Source organism: Hoplias malabaricus, chromosome 4 (assembly GCF_029633855.1).
Source record: "Hoplias malabaricus isolate fHopMal1 chromosome 4, fHopMal1.hap1, whole genome shotgun sequence".
NCBI classification, from domain to species: Eukaryota; Metazoa; Chordata; class Actinopteri; order Characiformes; family Erythrinidae; genus Hoplias; species Hoplias malabaricus.
The window spans coordinates 16,714,998-16,728,584 of record NC_089803.1 but is presented as its reverse complement, the minus strand read 5'-3'; the positions used below and the strand labels follow the sequence as shown (position 1 = coordinate 16,728,584).

Genomic DNA, 13,587 nt, shown 5'->3' with positions numbered 1-13,587 from the left:
GGAATATCACACATTTGCAGGGCTGATTTGTTGGTCAGTGTGAGAATTTACTCTCTGACTGTAAACGCTGGCAGCAGGAACAGCTCCTGCTTGCCTCAGCGTTCCTGAAGCTAGCGGGCCGTCGCCTTTTGGAAAGTGATATTTGCTTCTCACACTTTGCCAGGGTAATAGTGGCAGACCAGTGATTTAATCACCAGGAGGGGACTCCTCTTAAAGACCCCCTCCAGTGAAAATCAAGTGTTTTACCTTGTTAACATCTCCGTGTGGTGTTGTTTATTTGCTGGAAGACATGTCATGTGCGAAATAAGCAGTAAAAATCATAGCTGAGCGTTTCCTCTTTGAAAGTGCAGTGTTCCAAAGACAACCGTTTTCAGAAAGAGACGGCCAGGGTTTCAGACGGCTCGGGTTTCTTACATCTCAGACCTAAGGATCTAATCGCCTCGACTTCTAGGGTGGGGCTCTTGAGAGGAATAGTGCAGAGGTGGGTGGAGAGAGGGACAGGTATTAAACCTAGGGCTGGATGATATGGCCAACATTTGTATGACAATATATATTTGTTCTTTTTGGTGGATAAGATATAATTCTGATATCACGTAATAAGCTATAACAGACAATAACCTTTAAACTGGGAACCAGAAAGCTTGTGGTTGTTAAATACTTTATTGTATACTGTAAATCATTTTGTCCAATGTCATGAGTGGTTCTTATCTTTTTGCCCGCTGTGTCGTTTTATCAAATCTCTGTGTGTCTTACATTTCACAAACCCATGGAAAGAGATGCACTTGGTGTGGGTGGATGTGTGTGTGTGTATCTCCATGTGAGAGTCTTGACCCTTTCTAAGCTGTGATACTCAAGGCTATGACTGTTCAGTAATTTGTGTGTCTCTTTGTTTTAGGTGGCTAACTTGGCATGCTCCATCTCCAATAATGAGGAGGGCGTGAAGCTGGTCCGCATGGCCGCTTCCCAGCTGGATGCCCTCTGCCCTCAGGTACATGATGCCCCCCTCCTCACGCCCCCTCCACCCGTTGCCCCCTCTGCGGCGGCCTGTGACATCTTTTTCATCTTCACTCTAATTACTCCCATTCATCCTCCTGCTTTGATCTCGACAAATGGGGCTCTCCGCTAAAAACAAGCCACGATTAATTGCAGCTGCTCTATAATGGTTAACAACGAATTACTCTGTTTTATATATGGAGAACAATAAGACCAACAACAACAGCATAATAATGATAAAAGAAAAGGCCCCACTGATAATTATGCTATGCAAATTTAAGTGGGTCTTTTTCCCCCCCTTTCTTTTGTTTTTGTTGCTTGTTTTGTCCTAACAACAAGGTAATTGCTCTAAACTGGTAATTTCAGGTGATTAACGCTGCCCTTGCCCTCGCTGCCAAGCCCAACAGCAAGGTGGCGCAGGATAATATGGACGTCTTTAAAGAACAGTGGGAGAAACAAGTGCGCGTGCTCACTGATGCTGTCGACGACATCACTTCCATCGACGACTTTCTCTCCGTGTCCGGTAAGCCCACAGGAACCTAATGATTAGTCTGCTGTTAGTAAACATCGGGTCATTGCTAACTTGTGTTTCCAAGCAGTACTGCTGTCTGACTGTGATGCCCTGGCAGGAGCTCTATACAACTGAATACTGAAACTGAAAACTGACATTTTTTTATTTAATTTTTTTAATGCATGTTTACATACATATTTGTCATTCAAAATGCCATCTTCACATTGAAACATGTCTACATATGCTTAGTGATGTTGTGGGCGATGCATATCTAATTCAAAATTTCGATATGTACATATTCAAATCAGTCCATATCAGCGGTGGGCGCTGTGTGTGTGTGTGTATATATATATATAAAATTTGCCAGCAGACAGTCCTGAAATCTGTAATACAAAGTAGGGCTGGGCGAAATTAAGAAACTGCCTGCATCCAAGCTGCTGCTTAATTTTTTTTCTTATAACAAAGTAAACAAATGGGGTCTTCACAAACAAATATTATAATTGTTAATCTAATGTGAATTTTTTGTATAAAGAATGAGTTTGATTCTAAAACTGTCAGTTTTATTGTCACAGTTGTGTTGAGGGAAAAATTTAAATGCAGTTTCTTTAAGACAAAAAAATATGATTTTATTTATTTATTTTTATTTTTTCCTAAGCTCTTACCTGTTTGTTTTTTTTTTTTTTTTTTTTTTTTTTTTTTTTTAAATCGTAGCCACAAACCAACCCCCCTGTAGGGGGGGACTGTGACTCCATTGGCTGCAGCACTAAATGATGGACAGCTAAGTCTGGCTGCTGATTGGCAAAATTAAAGTGATAACCAATGAGAAGCTCAAACTAGTCATGGTCTTAATAGCGCTTTTTTGAATTAAAGCTTCACCACTGGTTTCATTTTTGTCCATTGTTAATTTATTGACAGTTATCAGAGGTGTAGATCTGAGTGCGTACGATAAATGTGCTGAGATACATTTTGTGTGCAATATTATATCACCCACCCCTAATCCATAAGTACATGTAATGAGATTTTTGATACCACAACAAAAACGGAATTGACAGTCTTTATGTTAAAGGGGGCACATTTATGTTAGTTTATTTTAGTCACAACATTGCCCTGTTCAAAAATGACCAAAATCAGTGTTTCAGTGTATTTATTAATTTAGGCATCTGGAGCCCTCCAACCCAGAAACTGTGAAACAAGTCTATACCTCTTCTGGGTCTCTCCAATCCTAGCATTGTGCCCATGCTTGATGAGGTTGAATGGAGTAGAATGGACACAAGGAGTGCGGAGAAATAAGATTACTGAGTAAAAAAGTGGAAAAATTTATAGGGATTTGTCTGGCCACTCATTTGAGATAAATTATCTAGGCAATTCCTCACAGTAACCTCATTGAGCCCGTGTTGAGATTAAAGCAGCAAACCACTAACTTCAGTTAATGTTTTAGGATAGTAAACTGGGCTCATTCTGCTGATTAACAAAGCAGAAAAGGCATTGCCTTGAAATAGGTACTTTAAAGATATTTTATTCTATTCTCCCAGTATGTTGGGCTCTACAAAACTACTGCACGTTGCGTTGGTGTTCTTTTGAACCAGAGGTTACATTCATTCATTCGTTGTCTGTAAGCGCTTATCCAGTTCACGGTTGCGGTTGGTCCGGAGCCTACACGGAATCACTGGCTGCAAGGGAGGGGGCGCCAGTCCTTCACAGGGCGGCACACACTCACACATTCACTCACACCAACAGACACTTGAGTCGCCAACCCACCTACCAATGTGTGTTTTTGAACCACGGGAGGAAACAGGAGCAGACACGGGGAGAACACACCAAACTTGAACCCACAACCTCCAGGTCCCTGGAGCTGTGTGACCGCGACACTACCCGCTGCACCACCATGCGGCCCCCTGAGGTTACATGAATTTTGAAAATCAAGCTCTGCTTTGCCGAGTTGTATCACTTCAAGGTTTATTTCACTAGCCCGAGGACTTTGTCTGTAAACACTGACTATGGCATGTCCCTAGTTAAAGCTAATCCCACCCAAATATGACTTTGTAAAACACTCGTACAGTATATTCTTATGTAGTAAGGTAGAGCAGCCCTTTAAAATGGCTATTAGCTCTCCTAGTGAGAGTACATGAAGAATTGTGTGTGAAGCAATGCTTAACCAGAATGAGAGAGAGATGTTTTTCTCTCTATAGATCTACTTATTCCACTCAACTTAGCTCCCTGGTGATACTGCACCGGATCTGGTCTCGGGAGCCGTAATCGAGACTCCTCGACATGCGTCTGACATGTAAAGCGTTTGAACCATTGGCTGCGTCTCGCCATTTTTTATTATTATTCTTTTTTTTTTTTACGTGCCCTCTTCCTACTCCAGTAGAAATGGATTTTGTGATCCCCTTTTTTAAACTGCTCCTAACCGACATGCCGAGCTTCAACAATAGAGCACTCTAGTTCCCTGACATCTCCAGCCATAGAAGAGAAGGGGCTTTTAAGAACCATTAGCTAGATGGAGTTTCCTGGTATATTTTTACTCTGCTCTGAATAATGATTTCGCCAGTGTCTACTCAGCTCCTTAAAGATGATCTGAATGCGCCAGCCTTGTACCGAGCGCTTGATTAGCCCCTTTCTGACCAGACAAAAGCACTCGAGTCTCAGCATGGTGTTGTGGCATTGACATCCTGTCACGTGTGTGAAGACATACGAGCTGCTTGTCAGACTCTGGCCTCAAGGAGCACTGAATGGAGTGACGTCCCTCACCTCCATCCAAGGACAACTCTGCGCTTTGTGTCGATTTGCATTTTACAGGCTGCCATTAATAAGCCTTTTGGTGCGTTTGTCTTTGGTGTTTTTTAGTCGCTGTTACAGCCGCCCTCGTGATTCCTATTATCGGTCTTAAGCCAGGCTTGGTGCAAACGCAGCATGAAGAATGAGGATTTCCCGCCTCAGCTCACCCCGTTCGGGTCGTCACGCTGGCGCGTCCTTTCTGTGTGGATTAGGTCATTTTAAGACTCCTCTGCTCGTTTGTCTGACTAATTTGTTTGGTTGTTTGTTTCAGAAAACCACATCCTGGAGGATGTGAACAAGTGCGTGATCGCCCTGCAGGAGAAGGACGTGGACGGACTGGACCGCACTGCCGGTGCCATTCGAGGCCGCGCGGCTCGCGTGGTTCACGTGGTCACATCCGAAATGGACAACTATGAGCCTGGAGTCTACACTGAGAAAGTTCTGGAAGCCACTAAACTCCTGACTAAAACAGGTAGAGTTCTCAGCATCCACAAGCACGGCTGAATGATTGTTTTTATATTACAGTTTTAAATTACAGTTTGAAAGAGTGCAGTTTCCAAATCGCAGCGTTATTTATATGCGGCATAATTCACAATTGTCTTGATTTGTAAGCAGAAAAGTGTAACCTTGTAGTGCAGAGCTTGTGAACTGGTGTTCTGGCACAGTCCGTTCAGCGTTCGAGTCTCCAACCGAAAAATGGAGTGCACTTTCTGTAATGCCTGAGAGAGCTTTATAACACTGACAATTAATTTATTATAAACAACATTAGCCACAGTGCTGAGCATTTGAAATGTGGTGATCAGATCATAAAGTATAACTTAGAAATCATTATTAGCCTGTCCATATTAAACAACCTGTTCATACAGATCCTAAATATGGATTAGTTCATCTGAAAATTCATAAATGCTGCTCGTCCCTTGGTTTGTTGAAATGGGCGTTATTAACGTTCAGATTCCGCTCTTTTGAGAAAGCCTTAAAATAGATTTTGGAGCATCTCTGAGGCACGGTTTACGTTCAGCCATAAGATTTTTAAGTGAGGTCAGGTACGGATGTTGGACAATTAGTTCTAGATCGCAAACATCACACCCAGCCACTCAGAGAAGTGTTAAATGATGTTCCATCACTCCAGAAAATGTTGTTCTCCAAAAAACTTAATGGTACGGGGGGGATATATCCTTAAAGCCAAGACTGTAACCTTTGGCATAGTGACCCATTCTATTGGCAAAGCTTTTTAATAGATATTTTACAAGCGCTTTGTCAATAGTGTAGCTTCAAAGAAAGGCTGTTTTCCCAACCTGAGGCAAGCAAGTGTTATAATTTATTTCCCATCCAGTTTGTTTTATAACCTTTAGTGCTGGCAACAGCTCTTGTATGAAAACAACCATGTGGGATTACAGCAGCAACACGTCCAATAGAGTTTGTAACTGTACTGCAGTTTGAATCTCCTCTACGTCACCAATGTTTTCACTGTTGATGGGCTAAAATGTCCCATGAAGCAAGCCTTACTCTGGCTCTCCACTGTGTCACCAATCTCTCTTGGACGTGTTAATGTAGTTTGTATACGTCTGGATTTAGGCGCCCCTGTTGTGTAATGGTAGATGGCGTCAGCTGTGTTTGTTCTGTGTTACCAGCTGCTTCTCCCACACTGAAATGAATGAATGAATGAATGAATGTCAGTGCGCCTCGGATTGACAAATAATCACATTGTGTCAAGTTGAATGGAGTCATTTGCGATAATAATTAGTGTAAAATGTTCACTGCAATCGAGTGGTTATTTTCCAATTGCCAGTCAGCTTTGTATATCCTTGTTTTCTTATCTTCATGTCTCTGGCCTTGTTTTATGGGTGGGAACAGAAAGGAAACACAAAACTAGCTCTTATTTTCAAGGTCTATAAACATGAGTAGATGTATTGGCCCATACGGCAGCTGTCGCAGCTGTAGAGATGATTTCAATCTATTTCTTGGACCTTTCCTTGGTTCCAATTATAAAGTGAGAATTGAATAAATGAGCAATTATTGCTTAGAAATGTGTAATATTTGCACATGCCGTCAGAGCCTTCAGTGATGGGAAGACAGTGTGCTGTGTCTGGAGGAATAGCATGTTCTAGACTAAACAGCTGGGCCTGATTAGGGAGGGGGCGGAGGGAAGAAAGCGAAAAAGACTTGCATGCGTCGTGGCACTGAAGGCTGCCTTAACAACTTTGAAACCTCATTTCCCCCCAGAGCCTGCAGCCTGGCCTCAAACCTGATTTTGATGCAGAGGCCAACATTTTCCTTTCTACTCATCGCTCACTCTATCTCTCTCTCTCTCTCTCTCTCTCCCTCTCCCTCTCTCCCTCTTACTCTCATGCGCTCTCTCTCCCTCCCTCTCTCTCTCTCTCTGGCAGTTGGTATAGTTGTAAATTGTGAATGAGGCTGAATGTTAATGTAACAGTGCATTTAACTCCAGAGGGAGGGTCTATTACCTTGTGCATGGGGAGCTATGAAAGAATTGGTTGGCTCCTGCTTCCTAAAATGCTTAAGCAAACTGCTATAGATCAGAATAAATTGAGCTGCTCATTTTGAAAACTAGGGGACGGTTTGTCTCAAATCACCTCGTGCAAGTACATTTCCCCTGTGTCTGTCTGTCTGTCTCTCTGTCACTGTCTCTCTCTCTCTCTCTCTCTCTCTCTCTCTCTCTCTCTCTCTCTCTCTCTCAGATTCAAATAGCTTTATTGGCATGACTGTAATTAGAACAATTTTGCCAAAGCATTACAACAATAACAAAATACAAAGGAAAAATCTCTCTCCTCTTTCTCTCTCTCTCTCTCTCTCTCTCTCTCTCTCTCTCTCTCTCTCTCTGTCTCTTTCCTGTATATGTATGTAAGAGAAAGGCAATAGATGAGCAAATAGCAGAAACCCTGTTCAACCATAAAAGCTTTTTGTAATCACCACCCAAAATCGTATTTATTATTAAACAGGCAATCTGTTTGTTCATTTCACTGTTTTTAAAAATAAATAAATAAAAACCTTATTCATTGCTCCCTCTGGGAGCCTGTCTGGATGAAATTGGCCTCTGTTGTGGCTAGATTTCCACTCTGTGTCCAGTGTTGGGAGCCATGGGCCCTATACTCTCTGACCTCATCTAGTGCATTGGAGGAGGATTAAAGGAGGGGAGTCACATCTCTTGCATATTAAAGTATAAGCAGTGCTGTGGTAATGTTTAGCACCCTGTAGGCTTTCTCGGTGGTTCTCTGTTGAAGCTGTCCACTTTGAGTATGCGTAATACTAGTCTGTGTGTGTATGTTTGTTGCCACCTGTCTCTTAACTGATTTATTTAACAGACAGCCTTAAGAGTACTTTCATCTGCTATTCTTGGCTCTAAGAGGTAGCTGATTAAAAGTTTGCCCCAAGTGCTCATTAAACTCCAGCAGCCGACCAGCCCTCAGTGAATCATGGGGTTGGGTTAGTGCTGTCTCACTGTGGCCAATTCAGAGAGTGTGAATAAAAATTGTTCATTAAAGCAAATTCAGCCCATGGATTTTTGTGGAGCTTCTTTTCTCGTCCTTGTGGTTTTGGGGGGTGGGGAGTGGTAATTGAATGAAAGTATCTGAATTGAGCTGTAATTATAGGTGGGGTGGGGGAATTGAAATGAAGTCAATCTGAAGCCCTCTGACTTGTAAGTGGTGGAGTTTTGGTTTCAGTGGAGTAATGCTAATTTAACACGTCTTTTTCTTTTTTGTTTGGTCTGTGCAGTGATGCCTCGTTTTACGGAGCAAGTGGAGGCAGCAGTGGAGGCTCTCAGCGCTAACCCCTCCCTGCCCGTGGATGAGAATGAGTTCATTGACGCCTCACGCTTGGTGTACGATGGTGTGAGAGACATCAGGAAGGCTGTGCTCATGATCCGGGTGAGGAGAAACTTTGCAATGATGATATAGTATTACTGTTTATTTAATGCTCTTTTACAGTCTTGTCCCTGTCCTTTTATCCAAGATGTTTAAAGATGTACCAAAATGACCATGTTATTAACTATCCGTAACCAGTGACTCTATAGTTGCCTGCATTTGTACTGAATCTACAATTGATTTGCAACAGCCCTTCGTGGATTTTTAAAATATATTTTGGGGAAAGTCTTAAGGCCTTAAAAAAGAAATAAAATACCAAACTAGAACAATTTGTCCTGTTACCGCCACAGTTTCAGAATGTCCTGTTTCTCTTCTATAAGAACGGCAGTGTGCTCAAGGAAATGTGGGCAGCCCACTTATAACTTCAGAACAGAAACTAAATCTTTGCACGCCTTTCTCAAAACAGTAGCTTACATGGCCCCTGCTTTAAGTCTTAGTCTAAGGACTACAAAAATACTGCTTGTTTTAGTTTCCACCTGGTCTCACACACCTATAAGTCATTAGTTCATTTTCTTTGTCAACATTTCTGTCGAAAAATAGTGAGTTTTTGCCTGGATTTGTTACAAGTTTTAAATACATCACCATGCTCTATTGAGTAGAGGAAGCCATTAACCAGTAATAAGGGAAAACAATAATATTTGCGAGACGAACGCTTCAGCACCAGGACTCCTCTGAAGAAATGTTAGTAAATAAAAGCATGGACCTGTTCATTTGTTAGGGTTAGGTCAATTACAGTAATGCAGTAGTTCTGCTACATTAAGCAGAAAAAATACCATTCTCGCTAACGTTGAATTGTAAAATTGCATCAGAGAGGAGCCTGTGCATCTTGGAAGCCAGCAGTTATGAGTTTCAGACAAGTGACAACCTAAAGGAAAAGATTTGCCTTGCGCTTCTTATTATTATCATTATTATTATTAAATAACCTTTGCGTGTTTTGGGGTTAATGGCTTCTTGCCTGCGTATGGGGCATAAGACGAGCAGATGGCTGCTTCCTAATAAGCTCGTCTCAACTTGGGCATTCACTGATGGTTCTACAGTGGGCACTCAGCATTCCCAGCCCATCGTTATGGGAATCGGCGTGACCCTGGATCACCTCACGCAGTGACAGGGAGCTGCTGGGTTAAAGCCTGTTAATTGAGGCAAATTTCATCTTTCATAGTTTCTGGAGAAATTAGCATTCATTTAATCATAAAGATAACTGCACACCCTTTGGAGTAATTGGCTTGTGAAAGAGACTGTTTGGGGAATGGGGGGGAAAAAAAAGATGTGACTTATGTAGCTCATCTGGTCGTCCTCTAGCCCTTCATCAGTGGACATAGGATGTTTGTGGTTGGTGGACTACTCTCAGTCCAGCAGTGACACTGAGGGATTTAAAAACTCTAGCAACACTGCTGTGTTTAATCCACGACCACTACCACGTCAGTGTCACTGCAGCACTGAGGATGATCCACCACCCACATCATACCTGAGGGGGTCCTGAGTACTGAAAACTGGGTCAGCATCCAGAGCAACAGATGGACTGCAGTTTGTAATTTTAGAGCTCCAAAGGTTCCTTTATGGTCAATGGAGTTGAGAGAATGTACAGTGAGTAGTTTGTTCCTGGCTAAATTACACAGGCAAATAGTACCTGGGTTCTCATTAATAATAGGAGGTTTGAATTTAATAAGCGGCAAATTAGATGGGGGTAAAATGATGCTGTATTTGTTATAATAAGAAATTGATTTCAAGAATGGAAGCTTAATTAGTTTTTTTTTTTTAAATATCCAGACATCATACAGGGTAGAAACCCTTAGTAATGTATTTGATTTGTTCGCTAACCGGTTCCACTGTTATCCAGATTGATCAAGCAGTTAAGGTGAGGCCCTGAGGCGGTCTGACTCTACTATGCCAGCTGTGAGGGGACCATGGCTGTAAATTGACATTGTTTCCATTAATGCTAAAGTACCTTACGGGGCTCAGATCTCTTCTGGCTTTCACAGCTTTCAGACACATTGTTGCAGAAATTCCTTTTTTTTTTCTTTATTAAGATGAGACTAAGTTTTACGCTATTGAAGTGTTCACCACCAAAATGTCACAACCTACAGGGCAGCATGGTTCCCTCTCCCTTTTCACACTCAGCACAATACAATTTTCTAAAGGCTTAGAATGAAGTTTAACTTTCCCACATTCAACACTCGGCAAGTTAATCCACAAATTGTCCCTCTTAATCCAGCGTACAAAACGAATAAAGCTGGACCGTTCCTGTGCTGACCTTAGATATTCTTACTGCCTGTCTTTATATTCACGTCAGACACTATTATAACGTCTGTAGGAAGAACGGAAACGACAGGAGAACTGTCTCCAGTGTGTACAAATTTCAAAATCATTTTTGCTTTATTTTTGACTGAACTCTTTCAGAACGGGACATTTGACTGTTTTACTGTTTGCTGTAATCTGCAGTCGTGAACAAGAGCAACGTATGTGACGGTGGGGATACACTGTTCTCTAGTTTGTTTATGTTCGGAAGCCGGAACGTGTTATTGTTTTGAAATTTAACCCGTCTTATGTTTTTATGCATTGTTTGAATCACCATAGAAACTCATTTGTAACTCGAGTTTAGTTCTGTAGCATCTTCGATCTGCGTTTACTTTCATGCGGTTAACGCACTCCTTAATTTAGTCAGTCCCATCTATAAGTAACATGATACAGCAATACGACAAATTAATGTTACACACCATGAAAACGGAGAAAAAAGCGAAAAAGTTCTTGCTCTTTAGTTTGCGTTTGGGTTCACTCAGGCCTTCCTCGTCTCTCTGAGCTCAGCGAACCTTGTCCACCTCTCTCCCTCGAGTGGACAGGCCATGAGTAGCGGTCTATCAGCCGGATTAACAGTCCCATCAGAGCAGCGGCTCTGGCGGCCATTTCCAGGCCCACCAGGCTGAAGCTCCTCAATCCGAACAGACAAGTGTTGTGGCTTAGGCTGCTGGAGATGGACAGACTCTTTAACCTCTGTAAGTGGAGCCTCGGACGTCTCCCGGTGTTTGACAGGCACTGCGTCGGGCCGCCGCCGGGGATGTCTCTGGCACTAATGGTCCTGCCGAGGCACAGCGCCTCAACAGCCGGAGAGGGGCCCTCGCAGCCTGGGGACAGCCCGAGCCCACCTCGCCATCCCCCGCAAAACGCCTCCAGCACACACAGCGCACACGCTGCTTATTCAAATGACCGTCCACTCCTGGCCCAGTTTGTTGACACGATGCATTTGCCATGAACAAGAGGCACTGCTGTTGATAAATTCTACTACAAATTCTACTGCATGTGTAGCTCTGATAAAGCTCTACACTAGACGTTAGAAGGTTTCATTTACGTTCACCCACGAAGAATTCCGCTTATTGGTGTTGGATCATATGTCACTTCAGTGACCAGTGGAGCTCCATTTCGTATTCGCCTCTCACCAAAGCGTGGCACATTGAGTAGGTTGAGCTTAGGCTCATGTGCAGCAACTTCTGAGCGTCTTATTTCATAGGACATCTGCCATCTGCGTGCGTGCAGCCGAACACCTGTCAGTAGCTGAATTAAATATCCAGAACTAAATGTTAATACTTTCGCATGTGAAACTATATCCAGCTTCGATTATTAATTGACAAACAGCATAACTCCGTAGAGCCCTGTCCAGTGTGTGTTCCTGTATGTCCAGCCAGGCTGTTAAGGTTGTTAAAACTGTTATAAAAATGAATGTATAAATGAATGAATGTCTCCCTAGACCCGGTCATGATGCACAGTGTTTGATGTCTGTGTTCACTAATGCAGGACAGTGGAGGCCCAGCTATGGTTTTATTTGGGAGGAATCCCCACGGCTGAAAGGCTAAATATCTTATAGAAACAATGAAATGGACTCCTTAACTTGTAGCTCCCAAACAATTTGAAAGCTTTCAGAGGTCCGGTTTAAGTTTTAGTCTACTGCGTTAAATAATGTAAACCTAATTCATGAGTAGGATTTAATACAGTGTCTACCTCTTGAGCACCTTTCATAAGCTGTAGCTGACGTCACTGTCAGGGATCAGAACTCAGAATAATCAGTACTGTTCAGGAAGGGGGTTGGGCTGGGCCTGGACGATAATTAAATATCAATGTATTAAATATTCACTACAGGGTGCTGCCGTCAGTAAATAAAATTGATAGTTAAAAAAGACAAGAGGTTTATGTTTGACTGTGATGTCATGGCTTTTAGAAACATATCGTCCGACCCTAGTTTGGGTCTGTGTTGAAATGACTGGGCTTTTTCTGAGGTAGTTTATAAACCGAAGGGGCTGTGATTTTGAGGTTTATATTAGTAGTGAAAACAGAACTGAAACCCTGATTTGAAAACTGCAGCAAGCCTGAAAATACGTGCGTTATCCTTTTATTTTTAATAAGATTACTGATTCCAAACTTCGGATACGTGTTGTGTATGGCTTGTGTGTTTTCAGAGTCTTCTGTGATTTGTCTCGACCTGCACACAACAGAACAGGAGGTCATTTGTAATAGGCGCGAGGTGTGCAGGGCTTTATCTGGCTCACTGATAACCCCACTTCCTCTCGGGCTCCTCTCCAGAGATAGTAAATGTATTCATGAAAACACATGCAGCTACCTTGTCCTGCGGTGGATTGTCATTGATACTCGGCGCAACGTCACCGCGCTGCCCGCCCCGAGTGGCCGCTACTGTTGTGCGGTGCGCTTTATCTGTCCTCAGACCGGCCTGCTGGTTTCTATTCTCAGCATGGCTGAATCTCAAGCCTGTCAGAATCTCGTCCTAAATGGATGCTATAGACACTTGAATAAGCATGACTCGCAGCACCGACGGGATAATACATCCTTATCTGCCCGTATCTCTCCTCTCCCATATCAAGTTGAAATATATTTTCTTGTCAGTCAGTCAGGGATTTTTTTTTTTTTTTTTTTCCCCGCCTCCTCTCCCCCCACCATCCCTCGTTCTTCTTTCTCCTCCATTTCCTTGTGCAAAGCGAGTCGAGGCTACCTCTGGTTGAGAGTGCATACTAATAGGGGAGTGGAGTTATGAGCTCCATACTTGGCATTCACTGCAGGGATTGGAGAGAGGGAGGGGGGAACGAGTGAAGCTGGGTGAAGGGATAAGGTGGCCGCCTCACTTCAGAACAGCCCTGATCATTCCTTTCTTTCTCTCTCTCTCTCTCTCTCTCTCTCTCTCTCCCCCTCTCTCCCTTCATTTAGTTGTTCTAATGCTATTTCCCTCTTGCTGTGTCTCTCCTCCTCTCTTGTCTGTATTATATTGTCTATTTTAATTCTCTTTATCCTTTTCTTTTTGCTTGCTTTTTTCTTTCCTTACCCTTTATTTACTCTCTCCATTTTCTCTCTCTCTCTGAGATCAGCGACAGATGGGAGTCTGATTGAAACGTTTTATTCCCAGTATGGCCTCTCGCACTAGCT

The 13,587-nt window shown here is 42.8% G+C and overlaps 1 protein-coding gene across 1 annotated transcript in view; it reads left to right on the top strand.

The window, feature by feature from the left end:
* The window catches only part of ctnna1 (catenin (cadherin-associated protein), alpha 1), a 124,514-nt gene that overhangs the window by 77,686 nt on the left and 33,241 nt on the right, over positions 1-13,587 (top strand). Inside the window, exons 10-13 of the mRNA XM_066667815.1 lie at positions 896-988; positions 1,360-1,516; positions 4,554-4,754; positions 8,018-8,169. Coding sequence (XP_066523912.1) covers positions 896-988; positions 1,360-1,516; positions 4,554-4,754; positions 8,018-8,169 — 603 coding nt within the window. The remainder of the gene's footprint in view (positions 1-895; positions 989-1,359; positions 1,517-4,553; positions 4,755-8,017; positions 8,170-13,587) is intronic.